The sequence below is a fragment of the Scyliorhinus torazame genome, chromosome 1 (assembly GCF_047496885.1).
Source record: "Scyliorhinus torazame isolate Kashiwa2021f chromosome 1, sScyTor2.1, whole genome shotgun sequence".
Classification (NCBI taxonomy): Eukaryota; Metazoa; Chordata; class Chondrichthyes; order Carcharhiniformes; family Scyliorhinidae; genus Scyliorhinus; species Scyliorhinus torazame.
In genome coordinates, this window is record NC_092707.1 from 400078986 (window position 1) to 400104075 (window position 25090).

A 25090-nucleotide genomic window follows, 5' to 3' on the forward strand; every position below is an offset into this window, starting at 1 on the left:
TTATCTCTGCATCTCAACCCAGGGTTGGGCAATCTAAATTTCATACCTCGCCTAATTTCCTGTCCTGACAGGCTTCCTAAAATCCCCCCTCCACCTATCCATTATTCTAATAAACCACCCAAACCCCGTGATTAGATTCCAGCCTGTAACTCATTCCAGGCATCCATTACTCTCGGTAAAAACCATATGAAACTCTAAATAAAATCCTAAGTCACCTGATCGTCCCAGGCACGCTACACTTTGGACATGCCCCAACTCAAACATCTCATACATTATGGCCCAAGATGTTATTTTCTGAAAGAATTCTATCAAATTTACATTCAAATGAGTCAACACTAGCTGCTCGCTCTGTAACCCATCCCACAGGGGTGTTCCCCAGTGAACAGATCTGAAGTGAAGGCCCGTGGTCGCAGTATTCTGGCCATTGTAAAAGTTTTTATCATGGTAAACATGATCTCGGCCGTCTAGAATCCAAAAGGCAGCAATCACCTCACCGTTCAAACTTCTCTATACCATTTAGAAAATTTGGAGACCCCGGACATACCTCAGCTGTATGCTCCTGCCTGCCTCCACCTTGGCATTTCCTCGGTGGTAATGCCCGGCGGAGTGACTGGCAGGGTCCTTTCCGCATTCTGCCAGTCGTGCCAGCCCCTTGAGGGTGCGTCGTGGACCATGTGGGAAAGTAAGATAGATCGAGCAATGAAAACTCCCTCCACGGGCTCATTGAATAATCCCCAAGACTCGCAGCTCGATACAATCAGCAAAAAACTAGCAAAATGAACGAGCTGACTTGAAAGGACTAATGTTGGAGTTCCCGTGGCATGAACAGAATGTGCTGCTGTGAGCTGTCCAAAGAGAGGTTATTCAGTCAGTGACTCAGCTCACTCAGAGGCCCAGCTTCATTATTCACAGCATGAGTCACTTTATTATCTCAATTGGATTTTTGGAAAATGTTAGAACCACTTTATTCCGTTTTGTTGGCATTCTGGGACGGGACTTAGCTGCTCCATCCACAGTAACACTGAGCTCAATTTCGCGCTCTCTGCTGGTGGTCAGCATGGAGATGGGAAGGGCATGTAACGATGTGGGTCAGTGGGGTGACAGAACCCTCTGCCCTCCTGTCCCCTGCAGAATTAAGGGCCTCAACTGATGGCAGGGTGGGAAGGGTCGACCATGGGCCTACCCATTCTGCCACCAGTCGAGGCACTTAGGTGGTCAATAAATTAGTGCTTAGGGGCCTCATCCCACCACTCATTAACCCAGCTGCAGGTGGGCCTGCAAGACAGTTAAATCCCTGCAACCAGCTTGTCACCTCCTGGGGGTGGTGTCCGAATGAGGGACTCGACATTCGGAAGGTGAGGGGAGGGGGGGCCCTGCTGAGAGCCACTCCCTGCCCTTGCTGACAACCCCACTACACCCCTCTCCCCATGACCTCCACCCTGAGGAACACTCCCCACGTTACTTAGCGGTATCCTAGGTCGCCTTGTGATCCTCGGGCTTCGGGGGGGTGGGTGGGGGGGGGGGGGGGGGGTGGAGGGGGGGGAGGGGGGTGGGGGGGGTGGAGGGGGGGGGGGGGTGGAGGGGGGGGGGTTCCCAGCAGCAGCCATGGACACCCTTGTGGAATTGCTGACCACCTGACCTGCCAGCTTCTGATTGGCCAGCAGCTCTGAGTAAACAGGTCTTTCTCCCCCCCCCACCCCCGGTGTCTAGATTCCAGGAGAAGGCTCGCTGGTGAAATCGCTGTGGTGTTATATATAGGCTCATAAATGTATACAGTTGTGTAGATGTATAAAGTTACATATCAGTACATGTAATCATAGTTATGACCTCCGGCCAGCGGGTGGCAACCGACATGCATCGCGTGACTAGAGTGACCGGGTGTGGGTGATAGGACATCCAACAGGATAGTTGTACTCAGGGTAGCTCCCTAAGAATTCAAGTAACTTTGTCCGCATATAAATCTGTTAGTTATCTTTCTACGTGTTTGACAATAAATCATTATTCTAGTTGAACACACACATGTCCTGCGTGTATCTTCATCATTGGTGGAACCACAGAACATAACAAACGCCACTGCCTGATTGACTTGTGATCCGTTGGGCCTTCCTGAAAGGAGGCAGAGCAGATAACTCACGGGATCTCCGTGCTCCGCTCAATGTAAAATGCTCAATGTAGTGACGACAAACATAGAACATACATACAGTGCAGAAGGAGGCCATTCGGCCCTTCGAGTCTGCACCGACCCACTTAAGCCCTCACTTGCACCCTATCCCCGTACCCAATAACCCCTCCTAACCGTTTTGGTCACTAAGGGCAATTTATCATGGCCAATCCACCTAACCTGCATGTCAGTGGACTGTGGGAGGAAACGGGAGCACCCGGAGGAAACCCACGCAGACACGGGGAGAACGTGCAGACTCCGCACAGCCAGTGACCCAGCGGGGAATTGAACCTGGGACCCTGGTGCTGTGAAGCCACAGTGCTATCCACTTGTGCTGCCTTGACATGCTCCTGAAGTCTTGATCTTCTCATTCTTTGTAATACATAGAACATAGAACATAGAACATAGAACATAGAAAATACAGCACAGAACAGGCCCTTCGGCCCACGATGTTGTGCCGAACCTTTGTCCTAGATTAATCATAGATTATCATTGAATTTACAGTGCAGAAGGAGGCCATTCGGCCCTTTGAGTCTGCACCGGCTCTTGGAAAGAGCACCATACCCAAACTCAACACCTCCACCCAACACCAAGGGCAATTTGAACATTAAGGGCAATTTATCATTGGCCAATTCACCTAACCCGCACATCTTTGGACTGTGGGAGGAAACCGGAGCACCCGGAGGAAACCCACGCAGACACGGGGAGGACGTGCAGACTCCGCACAGACAATGACCCAAGCCGGAATCGAACCTGGGACCATGGAGCTGTGAAGCAATTGTGCTATCCACAATGCTACCGTGCTGCCCTTAAGAACAAATAAATCTACACTATATCATTTTACCGTCATCCATGTACCTATCCAATAGCTGCTTGAAGGTCCCTAATGTTTCCGACTCAACTACTTCCACAGGCAGTGCATTCCATGCCCCCACTACTCTCTGGGTAAAGAACCTACCTCTGATATCCCTCCTATATCTTCCACCTTTCACCTTAAATTTATGTCCCCTTGTAATGGTGTGTTCCACCCGGGGAAAAAGTCTCTGACTGTCTACTCTATCTATTCCCCTGATCATCTTATAAACCTCTATCAAGTCGCCCCTCATCCTTCTCCGCTCTAATGAGAAAAGGCCTAGCACCCTCAACCTTTCCTCGTAAGACCTACTCTCCATTCCAGGCAACATCCTGGTAAATCTTCTTTGCACCTTTTCCAGAGCTTCCACATCCTTCCTAAAATGAGGCGACCAGAACTGTACACAGTACTCCAAATGTGGCCTTACCAAAGTTTTGTACAGCTGCATCATCACCTCACAGCTCTTAAATTCAATCCCTCTGTTAATGAACGCGAGCACACCATAGGCCTTCTTCACAGCTCTATCCACTTGAGTGGCAACTTTCAAAGATGTATGAACATAGACCCCAAGATCTCTCTGCTCCTCCACATTGCCAAGAACTCTACCGTTAACCCTATATTCCGCATTCATATTTGTCCTTCCAAAATGGACAACCTCACACTTTTCAGGGTTAAACTCCATCTGCCACTTCTCAGCCCAGCTCTGCATCCTATCTATGTCTCTTTGCAGCCGACAACAGCCCTCCTTACTATCCACAACTCCACCAATCTTCGTATCGTCTGCAAATTTACTGACCCACCCTTCAACTCCCTCATCCAAGTCATTAAGGAAAATCACAAACAGCAGAGGACCCAGAACTGATCCCTGCGGTACGCCACTGGTAACTGGGATCCAGGCTGAATAATTTGCCATCCACCACCACTCTCTGACTTCTATCGGTTAGCCAGTTCGTTATCCAACTGGCCAAATTTCCCACTATCCCATGCCTCCTTACTTTCTGCATAAGCCTACCATGGGGAACTTTATCAAATGCCTTACTAAAATCCATGTACACTACATCCACTGCTTTACCTTCATCCACATGCTTGGTCACCTCCTCAAAGAATTCAATAAGATTTGTAAGGCAAGACCTACCCCTCACAAATCCGTGCTGACTATCCCTAATCAAGCAGTGTCTTTCCAGATGCTCAGAAATCCTATCCTTCAGTACCCTTTCCATTACTTTGCCTACCACCGAAGTAAGACTAACTGGCCTGTAATTCCCAGGGCTATCCCTAGTCCCTTTTTTGAACAGGGGCACGACATTCGCCACTCTCCAATCCCCTGGTACCACCCCTGTTGACAGTGAGGACGAAAAGATCATTGCCAACGGCTCTGCAATTTAATCTCTTGCTTCCCATAGAATCCTTGGATATATCCCGTCAGGCCCGGGGGACTTGTCTATCCTCAAGTTTTTCAAAATGCCCAACACATCTTCCTTCCTGACAAGTATTTCCTCGAGCTTACCAATCTGTTTCACACTGTCCTCTCCAACAATATCGCCCATTTGTAAATACAGAAGAAAAATACTCATTCAAGACCTCTCCTATCTCTTCAGACTCAATACACAATCTCCCGCTACTGTCCTTGATCGGACCTACCCTCGCTCTAGTCATTCTCATATTTCTCACATAAATGTGCCATAATATATCTATTGATTTGCTGTCCCCCGTAAAATTGTAAAGGGATTTCTTTTTGCTTTCATTCGGAGTGTCAGTCAGAGCTTATCTTTAGGAATACATGTGCACCGTTGCAGCGCGCATTACTCCTCTCTCATATTTAAATTACCCTTTAACCTGAAGGAATAGGTTCCTGACGCTGAATCCACCCACCCACCAGAAATGGGGACTCCACTTTTTCAACGTGTTTCTGACTGAGGACGAGGAGAACCTCTGGGAGTTCTGTGAGTGTGGTCACAGCGGTCATCAAAGACTACTATTTGATGGGTGACCTACAGCCTCAACTATCTAGGCACCTGACAAGACGTTGTTACCTCGTCAGTAGAATCAGACACAGCATGAGTTATTTCCAGAGTAATGCTTCTTCTTGTTGGGGATAATTGGCTTGCTTCAACTCATAGAGCAGATACAGGGAGAATGCTTCCTCTTCTGGGTGTTATGAGCCAGGGTTTAGAGAACCCCAAAGTGTAGCATGGAGTTCACCTGACCCACAACTTTTAATAGATTGTGATATGGGGAGCACACGGCCCACTCTACAGGTGTGGGACAGCAGAAATGGAAAAGTAATTTTTAAAGCAAAATATTGTTTATTCTATGAACTCAAGTTAACATTTTTGAAACATACAGTGAACATCTTAGCAACCATCAATTCAAATACAACCCCCAAAGAATACAACACTAAGTAATCCTTAATAACTTCCCAAACAACATCCAGAAGACAAAATAAACACTTTTGAACAGAAGCACATTAGGTTTACATTCACTACTGAGAACATTTATAATTCTGAATTCACCACATGATCAAGAGATAGTCTTTTCATGGCAGAGAGATCAACAGTACACCTGCTCTGTCTGGCTTCAGCTCCAACACTCAAAACGAAACTAAAACACACCCTGCAGCAAACAGTCTAAAACAAAAGTAAAAAGCTGACAGACAGCCCAGCTCCACCCACACTCTGACATCACTGATAAACACCCATTTCTTAAAGGTACATTTCTTAAACACCCACTCTCACATGACAGTGGGGATGAGCATGATTAGAGGCCATCGATATAAGAGAGTCCCTCAGAAATACAATAGAGAATTCAGAAGAAACTTCCTTACGCAAAGAGTGATCAGGATGTGGACCCCTGGGGCGCAGATAATTTCTGAGGGGTATTGTGCTTCGGCCCGGCTAATCAAGTCAAGGGACATGTTGTCAGAGACAAAAGAACGCCTTATGCTTTTGGTATCAATGATGTAGTTAATGTGAGGAGACAACCTATTTGAAAAGTAAAAACAAATTTTTGCGGATGCCGGAATCTTGAAGAACAACAGAAAGTACTGGACAATCTCAGCAGGTCTGACAGGAGAGAGAAGAGAGCTAACCTTTTGAGTCTGGATGACTCTTTGTCAGAAATGTCTGAAAAGCGAGTTGTTCCTAGAACTCTCGTTTGAGCAGAGGTGTTCCAGTTTGGTACTGAAATGTTCTCTCACCAAAGATTCTGCACAGAGAAAAGCAAGTGCGGCTCTGTAGCACAGTGGGTAGCACTGTTGCTTCACAGCTCCAGGGTCCCAGGTTCGATTCCCGGCTTGGGCCACTGTCTGTGTGGAGTCTGCACGTTCTTTCCGTGTCTGCGTGGGTCTCCTCCGGGTGCTCCGGTTTCCTCCCACAAGTCCCGGAAGACGCGCTGTTAGGTAATTTGGACATTGCATTCTCCCTCTGTGTACCCGAATAGGCGCTGGAATGTGGCGACTAGGGGATTTTCACAGTAACTTCATTGCAGTGTTAATATAAGCCTACTTGTGACAATAAAGATTATTATATCAAAAAAATGAGAACCCAGGTTGTTAATTTTATTCATGAGTTGTATTTGACATATATTGGTTTGCTTAATTGGAATACAGTGGCAGGTTTAGAAAGTATGTTAAGGTTTTCTCTTTTACTTAAGAATTGCTGTAACTGTAAAGCTGTTCCTTTGACGTTAATGTGGTTAATTCTGTGTTTAAGTTCAAGTTTATTTTAATATTAAAGATTCCTATTGGTCAGAGTCAACACTCCTGGGGTGCAATAACATTTCCTCACAGTTTTACACATTGAAAATAGTTGGGTTCTCACGCGGGATCCTTATATTGGGATAATTACAACCTGGGGCTCAGTGTGCCAACACGCAGTGAATTTAAACTGGCAACACCGTGTCTTGTTTTCCGTGCCACAGACACCAATACCCCTTCATTGCCTCAATAGTCCCGAATCTAGCAACCTTTATCTTGAATATCAACGACTGCGCACCCTCAGCTCTCTGGAGTGGAGAATTCTACAGATTCACAACACAACCCTCTGAGTGAAGAGGTTCTTCCTCATCTCAGTCCTAAATGGTTGATCCCTTATTCTGAATCTGTACCCCAGTGCTCTAGACGCTCAGTCAGGGAAATGCATTCCCCATGTTATATCCTTTAAGAATGTTGCATGTTCCAATTCAATTACCTCTTGATTTTAAACTCCAGGCAAGGTAGGCCTAATCTGCTCAATCTCTTCTCCGGGGATAGCCCCCTCATTCCAGGAATCAGTCAATGAACCTCCTTATGTTGAACTTCCTCCATGGCAAGTATGTCTTTCCGTAGGTAATGAGACCAAAGCTGCAATCAGTACCTGAGGGTGTAGAGGAGATTTACCAGGATGCTGCCTGGACTGGAGGGCATGTCTTATGATGAAAGGTTGAGGGAGCTAGGGCTTTTCTCACTGGAGCGAAGAAGGAAGAGAGGTGACTCGATAGATGTGTACAAAATGATGGGAGGCATGGATAGAGTGGATAGCCAGAGAATTTTCCCCAGGGCGGAGATGGCTGTCATGAGGGGGCATAATTTTAAGGTGATTGGAGGAAGATAAAGGGGAGATGTCAGAGGTGGGTTCTTTACACAGAGAGTGGTGGGTGCATGGAATGCACTGCCATTGGAGGTGGCGGAGTCAGTCATTCGGGACATTTAAGTGATTCTTGGACAGATTAAGACTGGGGTGCAGGTTAGGTTGATCTTAGATTAGGATAAATGATCGGCACTACATCATGGTCTGAAGGGCCTGTACTGTGCTGTACTGTTCTATGTTCTACTCCAGCCGTTGCAAAAAATTATTTGGAAGTGTTTAATATGGAGCAGTAGATGAACAAATGTGCACATACACTCATGTGCGCACACGCACACACATAAGTACGCGCACACAGGTACACATATATATGTGCATAGATACACATGTGCACGCACATGCATGCAAACACACATATGCAACATGCACACATATATATGCGTGCACACACACACACACACACAACAGACTGCTGTCTCTGACACAATGGTAAAGATTTCTGAACTAATGTGCATTTCTCTCACCTTTACAGCCACTGCATTGTTTACCCAGACGACCATCCGACCCACCTACTGTTCTACCCCAGGTTCTGGATGTCAAGGTAGGGCCAAGAGCAATGTTGTCTGCAGTTTTGGTGTAAGACAAACTGGCCATCATAGACTGTACTGCTTTTTTAAATACAGTCATTAGCTTTTAATAGGGCCAATTGTCAGCTGGCCCCCCTCCTCCTCAGTTTAGCAAGTTCATCCAATGAATAGTTCAGCCTTGTTGATCAAAAGAATAAATGTTGGTCAAAGCCTCCACTTCTTGATGCTCCCCCAGCAGCCCCTGCTCAAAAGGACGTCACATCTGAGAGCAGATAGCTCAGGGCAGACTATGAACTGAACCCACGACCTTCTAACCTGCTTCCTTTAGTTCTGCCTGAACACTGAGAGTCACTGTGACCCGGGTTTGGTATTTTAAATAGTTGTTCTTGGACTTAGCTCATTTCCTGGTCCTCCGACAGTTGATACTCTGTGGGTAGAGTCCCCAGGAGAATGGGCGGGGGGAATAAGATAGAGATAGAGAGAGAATTTTTTCTCCATTTTCCTGAATCATAAGCCTCCGAAAAAGTCTTTCAATCCACTTGATGTCAAAGCTGGTCTCTCAAAAATGTCTTAAGTTGTTTTAATGTACACAATGTTGACATTTTTCTTCCACCTTTTGTTCGTGGCACTTTCTGACTGAGGTGTTTATGCTTACTTACATATAAGCCGGTTTTTGGAAGATTCCAGAAATTCCAATTATTTCCCAAGTGAAAACAAACATAATCAGTTCTTTTTTTTCCAGGATGGGCTCTCGGGAAAGAGTATTTCACATCAGAAAAGTTTGGGAGGGGATTCCGGAATGGCTTTTAAAAGAGCAATTAATTAAAAATTCCACAGGACCCAAGGGCACAGAGGGAGACCATTCAGGCCTTCACAGCTGTGCCAGCTCATTGACGGAGCTACAAGTGTATTTGAGGAAGAAAAGTGTAAAGAGGAAGTGCAAAGATGTATGAAGTTCATACCCGTCTCAGAGAGCTGTCACTCTGCATCACTGTAAAATTCCATGGGGTTTATTCTCAGTGTGACCAAATCTATTTGACAAATAAATTGATGGGGCAAATCTACTCTCACTGCTTTTATCAATTTTTATTTAGGTGATGTGATTGGCTAAATCACATGCCTACAAACCTCAACTGAATATTAAAATTAGGTGCATTTTGTTCACTTCTGAGGGATCATCTGACTGGGACAGAGATCACCTGGTATAGGGGCGGCACATTAGCACAATGGTTAGCACCTTTGATTCACAGCACCACGGACCCGAGTTCGATTCCCGGCTTGGGTCACTGTCTGTGCGGAGTCTGCACGTTCTCCCTGTGTCTGCGTGGGTTTCCTGCGGGTGCTCCGGTTTCCTCCCACAAGTCCCGAAAGACGTGCTTGTTAAGTAAATTGGACATTCTGAATTCTCCCTCGGTGTACCGAACAGGTGCCGGAATGTGGCGACGCAGACATGAGGAGAACGTGCAGACTCCGCACAGACAGTGACCCAAGCCAGGTATCGAACCCGGGTCCCTGGCGCTGTGAAGCAAAGCTGCTAACCACTGTGCTACCCTGCCACCCCTATACCACGTGATCTCTGTGCAAGTCAGAAACAGCCCAGCCTGAAGGGGTTCAGCGAATTGGAATCCACCTCATGAGCCAGCGGCCTATTCCACAGAGTCCACTATTCCCTGTGATCCGACCTTGGACAACTGAAAATTGTAACCCCTGGTGCTTCCACTATTTACCTGCATGCGTGAGGCTCCAAAAACACTGAAGCATCTCAACGCTATCGAGGACAAAATCAGTTTGCTGATCACCTTAAACATTCAACTCCCTCCACCACTGGCAAACTGTGGCAGCCGTCTGCACCACCTACAAGATGCACTGCAGCAACTCGCCAAGGCTCCTTGACCAGCGTCTTCCAAAACGCGTGACCTCTACCACCGAGAAGGACAATGGCTGCAAACGTGTGTTTCTTCACTGCTGCTGGATTAAAAGCCTTGGACTCCTTTGCTCACAGCACTGTGGGTGTACCTACGCCACGTTGACTCCAGCAGTTCAAGATGGTGGCTCACCAACACCTTCTCAATGGCAATTAGGGATGGGCAACAGATGTTGGCATCAATTGCCAGCTTCGCTCAGAGCCTGTAAACAAATTTAAAAAAATATATGTTTCGAACAAACTAGTAAAAAAGCCAACCACATTCGGCCACCTAAAAAATAAATGAAGCCTGTTATATACATGAATGAGCGACCCACACTCTGTTTTGGGTCCCATTGTTATTTAGACTGAGGGGAGCTGACCTGGCCAACTTCACTCACGATTCTGAAGTGATGGAATCACTGACAATGGGAGTTCAGTTTGAGGCATGGCAAGCTGCCTGATGCACCTGCTACTAAAGCACATGACTCGGTTATGGAGGCACCGATTAAACCCAGGCCACAGGCAGACTCATCATTGGACAGTGTCGGATAAGCGGGCTGTACCCAATTTCCGCACCAACCAGAATTCTCTCAGGCGTTTGGGGCGGGAGAGTGGAGAGGAAGAGCAGCAAGTTCAAAACGTTGGCCAAACTTTAGCGGCTCTCTCACAATCACCTGCCTTCCCCGTGCCTGAGCAGCCTTCCCGGCGAGTAGCACGGGGCTGAGATTGTTCATTAGTTCAAACCCTTTATGTTGTGGCTGCTGGCCCGTTTTCCCCTTTGACCCCATTTACGTGAGGGCATCGTGTGAGCACACGTTGTCAGGCAGCCATTTTGCAGCCTTTGTGTGCGCGAATGATCAATGGTTTGATTTGGACAACATGTCAGGGGAGGGGGTCGAGCTCAGCAGGCTATTTAATCAACAGGATCACGGGGTTTGTTGGCTTTCTGTCACCAATATGCTGCGGCAGAAAAGCTGGACCAGGAACTATGCAGGCCGCTGGAGGAATTGGTTGGAAAGAAAGCATCTGTCCAATCAGGGCAGTTGTATGTCATTCGCTGTTGGTTTGGGTCCCTCTTGAAATTCTGTTTAATTGTCACTCTTGCCGTGCAGCCCTGATCCATTGCTGGAATTTGGCTAGCAGCCATACTAAAAAACAGAAAACCTGGATGTGGTAATACCAGGTATTGCAGTACCTGAGAGGTGAATGACCATTGGCTAGACCTAGGGGTCTACCATTGGCTAATGTACATAGCCCCGCCCTGAGAGGCGGGGTATAAGAACCGATGCCGTCCCACCAGCCTTCACTTTCTGTATCATCGCTGCTGGGTACAGTTCTCGCTGATCAAGCCGATTAGATATGACTCCCTTCTGTCTCGAGAGTTATTGATTGTGCATCACTGGATCACTGGAAGTTTGCCAGAGCCTTAAATCACTCGCTGCTGATTGCTGTCAGCTCCTGCGAGGCACCTCCAAGGCTCCTGCGAGGCGCCCCCTTTAGATTGAGTTAAAACGTAACTCTTGGCGTCTCAGAGATCCTGGTAGAGATCTTTGCCCATTGGCAGTGGCCTTGCAAAATGACCCCATAAAAAACAGCACTCATTCCAGCCTCTAGTTTATTAAACCATCCCAAGGCTTTTCACAGGAGTGTTCACAAACAGGGCTTGACACCCGGTCACGTAAGGATATCTTTGAGCAAATGACCAAACGCTTGGTCAAGAGGTGGGTTTTAAGGACTGTCTTCAAGGAGAGAGAGAGATGGAGAGATTTAGGGGGGGGAATTGCAGAGCTTAGGGCCCAGACAGATGAAGACTAGCTGCTTATCATTTGGAAGGATTCACGTGGGGGGTGCTCTAGGGGCCTGATTTTGGAGGACGGCAGATATCTCGGAGGGTTGTGGAGCTGGGGGCGATTACTGAGATAGGAAGGGGAAAGGCCAAGGAAATAGTGAGAAGTTTTTAATTGGGCCCACTACATTTTACTAGATTTTCTTTTTGCAAAAATGTACTTTATTTGTAAAACATTTGAAAGAACATTACAAACATTTCAAAAAGGCCGTCACGCAAAGTGCAATAATATTCAGGTTTTCTACATACGTCATGTTGCTCTCTGAGGTGCTTCGATACAGTCAAAGAAACATTACAGACATTTCAAAATGGCTATTACAAATGGTGCAAAGGTATTTAAGTTGCTCACATACATCAAGTTGCACTCTGATGTGCTTCAATGCAATTGCTTTTTTAAATATCAATTTAGAGTACCCAATTCTTTTGTTTCCAATTAAGGGCCAATTTAGCGTGGCCAATCCACCTAACCTGCACATCTTTGGGTTGTGGGGGTGAGACCCACGCAGCCACGGGGAGAATGTGCAAACTCCACACGGACAGTGACCCGAGGCCCGGATCGAACCTGGCACCACTGCGCCGTGAGGCAGCAGCGCTAACCGTGCCACCCAACTTCAATACAATTGTGATACATGTAATATTCACTGTATACATCATTACATTTTGCCAGGTGTACTAAATACTACCAGCATGTGACAGTGATGCTGTGTTCCAGTTCACTTATGGAGCTGAAGTTTATTTTTTCGTTCATGGGACGTGGGCATCGCAGGCTGGGCCAGCATTTATTGCCCATCCCTAATTGCCCTTGAGGGGGCAGTTAATAGCCAACCACATTGATCTGGAGTCACATGTAAGCCAGACCAGGTAAGGAGGCAGGTTTCCTCCCCTCAAGAACATTAGTGAACCAGATGGGGTTTTAATAACAATCGACAGTGGTTTCATGGTCACTTTTAGTTCCAGATTTTTATTGAATTCAAATTTCACCATGTGGGATTTCAAGTGGCGGGATTTGAACCTGGGACCCCAGACTGTTACCTTGGGTCTCTGGATTACTAGTCCAGTGACAATACCGCTGTGTCACCGTCTCCCTCCGTTGCTGTAACATCATGCACCTTTACATGCATGCTGTGGCCTGGAGCTATGGATCGTGGTTGTAGAGGATCCAATGTTCTTTCCATCGCATGGCTGGCCAGGAATCTAACCCATTCAGGCCGCCAGCTACTGGAAGGATTTACAGATCGATACTCAACCTACTTGCATGAATGTACCTTCCTTGAGCATCAAGACCTTGAGTGGGACTTGAACCCAGGAGTTTCTGGCTTAGAGACACAATTGACTACACCACAAGACCTCCCCATTATGTGATACAAGAGGTTAAAACAGAAATAAACGTTTGACGGGATCTGACTCAAACCGTTGCTGTGGTGACTATAAATGTTTTTCTTGCGTCAATGGCAAGGCTGGCATTTATTGCCCATCCTGAGGTGCCATTTGAGGAGGCGATGGGCGGGGGGTGGGGGGTGGGGGGGGGGGGGGGCGCTGCTGTCTTCTTGAGCAGTGTGATACAATCCATTTAGCCATTCTAGGGGGCAGTTAGGAGACAAATGTTAGCTGGGGACTGGAGTCAGATTTGGTCAAACGGGGTAAGGGGGGCAGGTTTCCTTCCCTGAAAGACATTACCTTTAGCGGAGCCAGCGAGAGTGGGAAAGAATGAATGTGGATGGAAGGAACAATAACTGGAGGTTGGTTGGACCCCACATGAGGTGCCCTCAGCCACTCCATGTCATAACGGGCTCCACAGCTAATAGTGTGGAACTGGTGACCCAGGGGTAAAGTTCAAACCCTGTCCTGATAATTGATTTCAACTGATATCATATACTGTAATCCTGGAAATATGTCGTATTGTTTTAACAACCCCATTGGTTCATTCATGTCCTGTAAGAGCGCTTCTTCAAACAGTACATTGCCAAAACTTTAAATCCACCTCAGATGCCCGATTTTAGTGTTGTACTTAAGAGTTGGAAGCATCATCACTGCAATACTCCCTGAGTACAGTGCTAAAGTGTCAGCTTAGACAATGTGCTCAAGCATCCAGTGTGGGACATGAATACAAAACCTTCCAGACTCAGAGGGGAGACTGTCACCAGTGGGCCATGACTGACATGAGTCCATTGCAATGGCAAACTCCACGATCTTTGCATAAAGTGTGAAAACTCGCGGGCAAGGGAGTTATCGTTCTTTTTAACAATGTGGATATTCAACACCTGTGTATGATGACTAGCCTCCACCTGGAATAACCCGCAGTTATCTGCATGTTTCTTCCTTGTCTTGTTGCCAGCTACCCACATCAGCACTAGCACCACTAACATGCATGGCACTAACAGCCCTGAGCCCTTCACTTACGGTAAGCAAAGTGTGTTTTGATGATTCTGTTCTTATTTTGCTATATTTCCAATGATCAGTTATTATGTGCGCAATTGTAATCGGGAAAGCCGACACAAGGATTCTGCGGTGTAATTATAGCCTCCCACCAGTGGTGGTGTTGCAGCTCTTCTACTGGGAGGAGGTCAATCACAGTGTAACATGTTTACACAGATAATTCCCCTGATAAATGTGTACAAAGCTATTTATGACAGAAAATGCTGTGACAAAACAGGTGTTGAAAATTAAGATTAATTTGTAAATGATCATATTGGAATGGTCTCTCGCAGAAAGAAAATATTAAATCCAACCATTTGGTGGTATATTCTGATAGAGTGTTTGCCATATGATACGATCAAGTATAGTCTGGTATATTGTGGTTATATTATGGATCAGCATGGTGTTGTATGGTACTGCAAGTCTGTGGTGTAATATATGCAAGTATAGCATGTCGAAATACATACAGATGTTAGTCTGACATGGACTAGATGGGGCAAGTGACTCCATCTGTACCATCATGACTGTGTGACTTGACATTATTGCTCAAAAAAAGAGACATTCTTTTTTCAAAGCTGTTCGTCTTGTAACCATCAAGAGAATTCACAAGGAAATACCAATGTCAGGCGAAATCACATATTTCTACATTTCAGAATCGCAGGAGGAGGTCATTCGGTCCATTGAGTCTGTGCCGGCTCTCTAAATGTGCGCCATGACTTGGAGCCATTCAAGGCGGCCCAACTGCGCATGCGCGGGTTGGCGCGGTGCCCATTTGGCGCCGGGAAGGGAGGCTGGAGCGGCGTGAATCGCCCCAGTGCCGTGCTGGCCCCCTGTGGGGGACAGAATCGATCGCCCCCCCGTGCCCGCTTCACGCCGTCGTGAAACGCGACGGCATTCACGATGGCGCGAACACTTAGTCTCCATTTCGGAGAATCGCCCCCCATGCTTGCTTCTTTTGCAAATCACTTTAAATCTGTGCCCTCTCATTCTTGATCCTTTTAGGAGTGGGAACAGTTTCTCCTGATCTGCTCTGTCCAGCCCGCTCATGATTTTGAACTTCTCTATCAAATCTCTTCTTCTCTCCAAGGAGAACAGTCCCAACCTTTCCAATCTATCCTTGTAGCTGAAGTTTCACAACCCTGGAACCATTCTTGTAAACCTCTTCTGCACCAACTCCACTGCGTTCACATCCTTCCTGTAGTGTGGCGCCCTGAGCTGTACACCAATCAGCACTCACTCTCATACAGTGTGAACACGTTTATGGAATAGTTTTATGGCTGAGGGTAGGGACGATTACAAAGGAGCAAATGTCCCCAGTCACGGAGAGTTAAATCCCCTTAAACTGACGTCAGGTCACAACCTTGACACCAACCTGTCCCTTCCTTGCACCTGGTGGAAAATCACTTAAGACAATTAAAAATGGAATGAGGAGCACCTTCAACCCCGGATCCTAGAGGTCCCAGCCGAGGCATCCTCTATCCTGACATGTCCACATCTTGCCAGGGTCACTGAGGGAAGTACACGGTGAGAAACTGACAGGTTGGGATGCCTTTTCTCACTGCACTGAAGAGCCCCAGTCTTGGCCAGATGAGAGGCTGCTTTTCAATGCACTCCTCCTCTTGGAGCACGCTGTCACTACTGGACAGATGCTTACCAACCTCTTGGAGGGCAGGCCACCTGTCTGGAACTTCACTCATCTTCAGCTTCACTTCTCTGCATCCAACCTCCACCACAGCATGTTCGTGGGAGGCACGGTCGCACAGTGGTTAGCATTGTTGCTTCACAGCTCCAGGGTCCCAGGTTCGATTCCCGGCTTGGGTCACTGTCTGTGTGGAGTCTGCGCATTCTCCCCATGTCCTTGTGGGTTTCCTCCGGGTGCTCCGGTTTCCTCCCACAGTCCAAAGATATGCAGGTTAGGTAGATTGGCCACGCTAAATTGCCCCTTAGTGTCCAAAATGTTAGGTGGAGTTGCTGGGTTAGGGTGATAGGGTGGAGGTGTGGGCTTAGGTAGGGTGCTCTTTCAGGGACAGGTGTAGGCTCAATGGGCCGAATGGCCTCCTTCTGCACTGTCAATGTACCATCCAGCTGACATGGCTATTCACCTCATTGGAGATGACCTGCCCTGGATGGAAAAGCCTTTTACCTCAGTTGCCCCTGTGCCAAAATTAAACTAACCACCAGAAATATACATAAGATCACAAGAAATAGGAGCTGGAGTAGGCCATTCGGCCCAATGAGCCTGCTCGGCCCTTTAATAGGATCATAGCTGATCTGTTAAATGAGTTGGTCAGATTCGTGGGGATGAGGAGTTTACAGGATTACGGACAAAAATCGGGGATGTGGAGTTAAACAGAACTTCTCTTTCAAAGAGTCAGCACAGACACAGCAGGCCGAATGGCCTCTTTCTGTGCTGTAAGCTCTACGATTGAATGATTCTAATGGATCTTTTCAGATCCGGAAGACAGATCAAATTAAGCAAGTCTATCTCTTTACTGCGATACCACCGGCGGGGGTGAGTGTTCTGTTGAGTATTCCTTGGCAGAATGAGGGGAAGGATTCTTGCCACTTGGCTGCAGAGTTCTCCGCAATGGGTAGGGAGGGGCCCAGATGGTCAAGCAATGCTGCTGACCTGCAGGGTTTTATCCAGTTAAAAACTCCAGGAGCACGAGCCGCCGGGAATTCTGGAAGCCCTGTCTCTTTCCAGCTAACCTCTCTGGATTTAACTAAGAGAGGCGTGTCCCCTACAGGGAGGGAAAACAACCTCTTATTACAGACAAACAGAAATGCTGTCCGTGGGGACTTCAGGGTCCTTGCCTTTGGAGACTGTTGAAGACGTTAAGAGACCTCCATACATTCCAAACACTTTAAAGAAAGCTATCTAGATTTTGAGTTGGTGGTTCTGTTTCCCATTATTTATCATCAGAGTAGTTCATGCATTGGACTGCCTCACAAGCTGGCTACAGCTAATCACTGCACACATACACATTGATATTTATTGAATGAATATCATCTTCACAAGAGACGTCATCTTCACTCACTGCAACGTGGCCGTACGGATGTGCAGTGACCATTCTTCGCTCCATGGCTCAACGGGTCTGAGAATTGGTGTTAAATGTACAGAGTTCTTTTTTTTTAAGCCATGTGATCAATGTCTTGCATTTGCTTACATCACAAAGGCCTTCCATTCACAGACTTCACAACGCAAGGAGCCAGAGAACCTGCAGAATCGAGTAAGTCACTGGATTTTTGATATTTTGATGACTGCAAATAGATAAAAGTGAATAAATGTATAATCACAACTTGGAGAGACTAGCTGCCTTGCAAGTCAGGTGCAGTGCGCATCCCAGTCCTATAAAATAACTTCCAATTATATTGCGCCTTTCATGAGCTCAACGAAGCACCTTACAGTCAATGTCTTCACCACTGTGATCAAGTAAAAGTGAAGTTGCCATAGTCCCGGATGACCATAGGCCGCTTTCCTCTTTAAGGGGGTGAGCTGACTGGTGGTGATTTAACCTGAGGGTCACCAGGCCTCAGGTGAGGGACAAGGTTGAGAAGGCGGGGCGTTCATGAGTAAGCTCAGCCGGTACGAGTATCGAACCCGCGCTGCTAGCCTCGCTCTGCATCACAAACCAGCTGTCCAGCCAGCTGAGCTAAATCGGCCCCCACCACTATAATATATGAAATGTGGCAACCGATTTATACACAGCAAACTCTCGCAAACAGTATTATCTTGATGACCAGGCAATCTGGTATAGTGGTGCCAATGACACTTGCTGCTAAAGTACGGTCTTTTACCTGGTTGAACTCTTGCAGTTGACCCATGCGTCCACCCCGGGTTCCATTGGTTTATCTGCTGCCAACCCCCAAAGCCCTCTGAAGAAGTGGGGAGTCCATTGGGAAGAAAGTGCGCGAGTGGATGTTCTACGTTGGTGGACTTCCCAATAGTTTGGCTCAGTAGCCAGTAGTGGTGAGAGATTTCCGCCTGAGTCCAGTGGCTGGCAAACCAAAGGAAAAATTACAATGGTGGATTCTGAAGTCTGAATGGGTAACCGGTGTTTTTACTATTCAGCCCTGCAAACCACGACACTCTTCCAAAATCAATCCCCAAGCAGTGAAGGTAGGGAGGCAATGTCAGAAAGCTCTTCAGTAGTGATGGTGTAGCTGGGTGCATCACTAATGGAGCTGTGAGAATGATGCTACTGGGGCCGGGAGAGAGTTAATGATTTAGCCTTAAAGGAGATCGAACACATGTTTAAAAGGGCAATGTTGTCACAAAAAAAAAAGTTTGGTCAATTTTTTGTAATGCAGCGACTTCAAATAATTTTTTTAAAAATTGGTGCACATGGTGCTTTATATTTCCTGGCTCTTTGTGCAGTAATGAGCTGAAAGATTTTTAAAAATGTATAAGTAATTTCCTGAATCATTTCCACAAACGGTTGCCCCTTTAAACAGGTTGTGTGTTCCCTATAACATATAAGCTTACGCTATAGAAATGCTACCTGACTGTATTGATGCTAGTGATAGCGCTAAGGGGCAATGGTGGCATGGGTGATGGTGGCGACAGTATGGTTACAGTAGCGGTAGTTATGGTGGTGGTCAGTTTGTGTTACAGTAACAGACGCCGTCTTGTTGCCCTGACGATGGAGGTCGTGAGCTCCATTACCAACTTCCTTGTTTGAGCTCATTTCGAACTTCTTCACAAGGGAAACTTAAACAATGGAGGTTGAACGCAGGGGCCTCACATCCTGGTGCAGCTCATGCAATCCATGATTCTCAGTGAACTATTGCCAGCATTGTGCGACAGTGGCGTATCATTTGTTTTCCTGCTGTTAGGACGTTTGAACACTGGGTTAAGAAGGGTTAAGTGGGTTGAAAGACAGGACTTGCATTTACACGGCAGATTTTCCAGTACCACCACAGCTGATTTTCCAGTCCCACCCTGTCAGATTTTCCAGTCCCGCCACGGCGGATTTTCCAATCCCATCACAACAGATTTTCCAGTCCCACCACGGCAGATTTTCCAGTCCCACCACAGCTGATTTTCCGGTCCCACCCGGTCAGATTTTCCCGTCCCGCCACAGCGGATTTTCCAATCCCATCACAACAGATTTTCCAGTCCCGCCACGACAGATTTTCCAGTTCCGCCACAGCTGATTTTCCAGTCCCGCCATGGCAGATTTTCCAGTCCCGCCAAGGCAGATTTTCCAGTCCCGCCACGGCAGATTTTCCAGTCCCGCCACAGCAGATTTTCCAGTCCCGTCATGGCAGATTTTCCAGTCCCGCCACGGCAGATTTTCTAGTCCCGTCATGGCAGATTTTCCAGTCCCACCGTGGCTGATTTTCCAGTCCTGTCAAGGCAGATTTTCCAGTCCCATCATGGCCGATTTTCCAGTCCCGTCATGGCAGATTTTCCAGCCCCACCGCGGCAGATTTTGCAGTCCTGTCCAGGCAGATTTTCCAGTCTCGTCATGTCAGATATTCCCGTCCCACCACGGCAGATTTTCTAGTCCCACCGCGGCAGTTTTTCCAGTCCCAATGTGGCAGAGTTTCCAGTCTCACCATGGCAGATTTTCTAGTTCCGTCATGGCAGATTTTCCAGTCCCGTCATGGCAGATATTCCTGTCCCACCACGACAGATTTTCTAGTCCCACCGCGGCAGATTTTCCAGTCCCAATGTGGCAGCGTTTCTAGTCTCACCACAGCAGATTTTCCAGTCCCGTCATGGCAGATATTCCTGTCCCACCACGACAGATTTTCTAGTCCCACCGCGGCAGATTTTCCAGTCCCAATGTGGCAGCGTTTCTAGTCTCACCATGGCAGATTTTCTAGTCCCATCATGGCAGATTTTCCAGTCCCACCACAGCAGATTTTCCAGTCCCACCACAGCAGATTTTCCCGTCCCACCACGGCAGATGAGGTGATCCCGCCAAAACTTCATTATCTTCAGTGGGACCGGAATATTCCGCCTGCGAGTGGGATGAAAAATCCCATCTGCAGTGTTTTACACGATCTTGCGGTGACCCAAAGTGCTTTACAGTTAAGTACGTTTGAAACATGGTCGCTGCCAGTATGTGGCACCCCATTTGCTCCCAGCAAGCTCCCACAAACAGCCATGTAGCAGTCTGTTTTTCTGATGTTGGTTTCTCACAAGGAAGAACTCAACTGCTCTTCTTCAAAATAATCCTACCATATCTTTCGCAATTCCTTGCGACAGCAGACAGGGTCTTAGTCTTAGCAACACTAGGATTGGTGGCATTGGAGGCAGTTCAGAGGAGGTTTACAAGATTGATGCTGGGGATGAAAGGGTTGACATATGAGGAGAAATTAAACAGTTTGGACGTATATTCGCTGGAGCGTAAAAGGATAACGGGGGATCTGATCAAGGTATATAAAATACTAAAAGGGATTGATAAAGTAAACTTTAAATGAAAAAAATGAAATGAAAATCACTTATTGTCACAAGTAGGCTTCAAATGAAGTTACTGTGAAAAGCCCCTAGTCGCCACATTCCGGCTCCTGTTCGGGGAGGCTGGTACGGGAACTTGGACCAAATGATCCCCCTTGTGGGGCAATCTAGATTGAGAGCTCACAATATAGGTTGAGAGCTGGTAGATTTGAATAATAATAGTAATAATAATCTTTATCGTCACACTGCAATGAAGTCACTGTGAAAAGCCCCTAGTTACCACATTCCAGCGCCTATTCGAGTACACAGAGGGAGAATTCAAAAGGTCCAAATTACCTAACAGCGCGTCTTTTGGGATTTGTGGGAGGAAACCGGAGCATCCGGAGGAAACCCACGCTGTCATGGGGAGAACGTGCAGACTTCGCACAGACAGTGACATAAGCCGGGAATCGAACCTGGGACCCTGGCGCTATGAAGCAACAGTGCTAACCACTGTGTGACCGTGCCACCCATAATTCAAATGGCCTTGCCTGGGTTCAATTCCCGGCTTCGGTCACTGTCTGCGTGGAGTCTGCACGTTCTCCCCGTGTCTGCGTGGGTTTCCTCCTGGTGCTCCGGTTTCCTCCCACAGTCCAAAGATGTGCAGGTTAGGTGGATTGGCCATGATAAATTGTCCCTCAGTGTCACAGGATATGCAGGTTAGGTTACAGGGTTATGAGGATAGGGTGCAGGAGTGGGGTGTCGGGCAGACTTGATGAGCCTATTGCGCTGTAGGAATTCTATCACTCCATGAATCCTAGCTGCTCTCTCCTTTGAGATCTGACTGCGGGTGAATTAAGCTGAGGGTCACCACACCTCAGGCGAGGGGCAAGGTTGAGAAGGCCTTCATGGATAACCTCAGCTGTTGTGGGAATTGAACCTGCGCTGTTGGCGTTGCTCCATGTCATGGACCAGCTGTCCAGCCAACTGAGCTAACTATCCTCCTGGGGGGGGGGGGAAAGAAGTAGACTGGCAGCATCTGTGGAGAGAAAAACGGAGATAGCATTTCAAATCCATATGATTCTTCCTCATTAGGCGTTGAATGGTGTTTCTGATGTTTGTGGTGTTGATGCCCAATAGGCGTCCATTGCTTCTCATTAATTAACCACAAAGCCCCCGAGGCATCTATTGGATGATAATACAGATACACAGATTCACATGTGTTTTGATATATTCAACAACAGCTTAATTGCTGTACTTAATATCATGCTCCCTTAAACCTGCTGTGAAAATAGTTTCAATAATTGGAATGGAAAGATGGAAGAAAAGAGAAAGAATGATTCACGTTTGCCTCCGCTTCATAAAGTTCATAAGCAACGGAGTTGACCCCTCGAGCCTGCTCTGCCATTTAATATGATCATGACTGCTTTGATCAGGACCAACATTCCACTTTCCTGATTGTACCCCCTAATCCTTAACCCCCCCCCTGTCTAACACCGCCCTGAATATATTGAATGACCCTGGCTCCACTGTTTTCAGGGTTAGAGAATTCCAAACGCTAACAACCCCCTGAGAGAAACATTTCCCCCTCAATTTCACCACGGCAGCCGGTGGAATTCAAATTCGATCAATAAATCTGGAGTTACAATATTAGCCTCAGAAATGGTGACCACGACAGCTATTGCTGGTTCTCTTATGCCCTTTAGGGGAGGAAATCTGCCATCCTTACCTGGTCTGGCCTACAGAATAATGTGTTTGACTCTTGTCTGCCCGCTGAAATGGCCGAGCAAGCCACTTAATTCAAGGGATATGCACTGTGGTAGTCACCACTGATTGTATAACAGTTATTAGAGGTAATACGATAAGGCTCCTGTACTACAGGTACGGGGGTAAATCCCTGCCCGCTGGCTCCGCCCAGTAGGCAGAGTATAAATGTGTGTGCACACCGAGCTGCTCCCATTCTGATAGCAGCTGCAGGAGGCCACACATCCCTGCTTAATAAAGCCTCGATTACTCTCTAGTGTCATCTCGTCGTAATTGATAGTGCATCATGCACCAAATGCTGGCCTTGCCAGAGATGCCCATTTTCAAGAATATGTAAAAGGCCCCTCAAAATCTTATCTGTTTAACTCTCCTGAAATAAGGAGCACAGTGCAGTGTGGTCTCACCTGTACAATTGTAGAAAGGCTTTCTTTCTTTCATATCCCATCCCCTTTGCAATAAAGGCTCTCATTCCAGTTGCTATCCAAATTACTTGCTGTCCTTACATGCTGACCTATTGTGATTCTTTGTGCCGATGTTGACTCTCTGCTGACGTTATTGCCGAGGCAAGCACAGGGCCGTTAGTCATGTGTGAGCTTGAATGCTGAGTGTTAGCTGGCCAACTGGAGGCATCACAGTTGAGCCTAGTGCTTGAGGCAGCAGATTGGCTATGATCTGATTGAATGGCAGAATAGATTGGAGGGGCTGAATGGCCTCCTTTTGCTCCAGTCTTAGCCCTGTCATCGGCTGATTCCCACAAGCCCACCTACCCCGAATGGGAGGGGGGTGGGGGTGTAAGGTGGGGTAGAGGGTGTTGCGAAAACGTTGTTCAGCAAAAGGACACACTTCGCAATTCCCTATTGCTATCTGCCACCACCCCTGTTGAAATCAGCACAGGACTCAGGAAGAAACCTTACCTGGTGAGCTCAGTTACCGGCGTGATATAAATGTACACTTAACTCACTCAGGGGGTGCTCCTGAGAATGCTTGAACTGATGTTGTTCCATATTATTGTGTATCAGGTTTATTGCAGGTTAACACGATGAGTTAATTATGGGATGGTTTGCTTACTAACAGCAGAAAGTTTTAATGATACAGATTTGCAGGGATCCCGGATCCTGGTCCCAGCTGTACTCCGAACAAACCGCGGGCCAGTAAACATATCCCGGCATCGTTCTACCTCGCAAACGGCGCAGAGGATCAGAAGCTCCAGCAACCGATGGGGTATTATTTCCACGCCTTTGAGGTACCCACTGAGACCCAGACCCAACATATCCAGCAGTTTGAGACCAGGGATACTTAACACGCACAGTGCTCCAATCTTCTTCACCAAGGCTGTGACCAAGAGGCCCCATGGTGTGACCAAAGATTCGGAGGCCTTGGAACAACTTACCAATGACGGAGGTGGAGGTGCAACCAACAGACAACCAACCCCCTCTCGATTGGATTCTGACTTTGTCACTCGGTTAAAGGAGCCAATGAATCAGACCTGGGACTTAGGGTTTCCTGCCGAGATTTTGACTCATAATATAACCAAGGGCAGTGAGATTGACTCCAGTTTTGAGGTGTTATCCATTCATCTTGGAAGCCAAGAGGTATTAATGCCTGAAGAAGGAGCTGATGCTGGATTGAGTACATTGTATAGCTTGGGGCAGAGCACTCATTCTGTTCCATCACCAAGCCAACACATTATTGGTGACAGGTCCTCTGGTCTACTAAAAGCAATGGGGTTACAATCCCAAACACCATCTTTAGTTTTGTATCCAACAATTAGACCCACTCCAACAGTGCCAGTGAGTGTACACAAACTAAATGTACAAACAAGTGTCTCTCACAGACATTTTTTATCTAGTTTATTCTGGATGGCCACTAGTAGCTCTGACTGGGTGGAAGATCTATTAAACACACAACATGTACCATTGAGTGATCAGTTCAACACAGAGTCTACAGCGTCATCTCTTCATGACAGCCTCCAATCTTCCATCGATGCCTATGGTCTAATGTCACACCATTTTGATATAAAGGCTTCAAGCACGGCCTTGTCAAAGGATATTATCAAGAGCGTGTCCAGTTGGCCTCATTCATTACTTGTTCCAGGAGAAATTGGTACTGATGATGCAAAGTCTATCCCACTGAGCACAGCCTTTGAAAGAAACAACAGTGATCTTACTGCCACTGGACTGATCAACACTCCAGACTTGGTGCACTTAACAAACCACTTTGGCAAAGAATCAATGACGGCGACACACTGGGTCTTGTTCAGTACACATACACCATTGCTAACCAGGATCCCCCAACTCCTGAATTCAGATGACATTGTTACAGGGGTTGAATCTGAACAAACAGCAGCCAGTGATTTTTCAAATCCCTCAAAAGACTTCCCGTCTGTAGTTTTCAGTACTGAAGAGTTACAAAACAAATTAGGGCAATCTGGTGACTTTATGTTGTTTCTGGGCCATTTTTCAATAAGGGGGCAAGGAGATAATTTAGTCCACAGTACAGACTTTCTGGCCATGTCAACTAAGCCACTCAAGAGCTTGAACCATCCCAATGCTTTGACGTATGTTTCTTCAGCTCCATCTGTGCCAGATGTGATAAATATTCTTACCGC

General features: G+C 47.0%; 1 protein-coding gene across 10 annotated transcripts in view; it reads left to right on the forward strand.

Annotated features, from left to right (window-relative positions):
* The window catches only part of adgrg6 (adhesion G protein-coupled receptor G6), a 201813-nt gene that overhangs the window by 86331 nt on the left and 90392 nt on the right, over positions 1 to 25090 (forward strand). For 6 of the 10 annotated variants that reach the window (XM_072513806.1, XM_072513830.1, XM_072513822.1 and 3 more), the window contains 4 exons: positions 8109 to 8177; positions 14251 to 14316; positions 17507 to 17560; positions 18403 to 18450. In XM_072513806.1, coding sequence (XP_072369907.1) covers positions 8109 to 8177; positions 14251 to 14316; positions 17507 to 17560; positions 18403 to 18450 — 237 coding nt within the window. The remainder of the gene's footprint in view (positions 1 to 8108; positions 8178 to 14250; positions 14317 to 17506; positions 17561 to 18402; positions 18451 to 25090) is intronic. The other 4 variants (XM_072513837.1, XM_072513845.1, XM_072513856.1 and 1 more) reach the window with 4 other exon arrangements.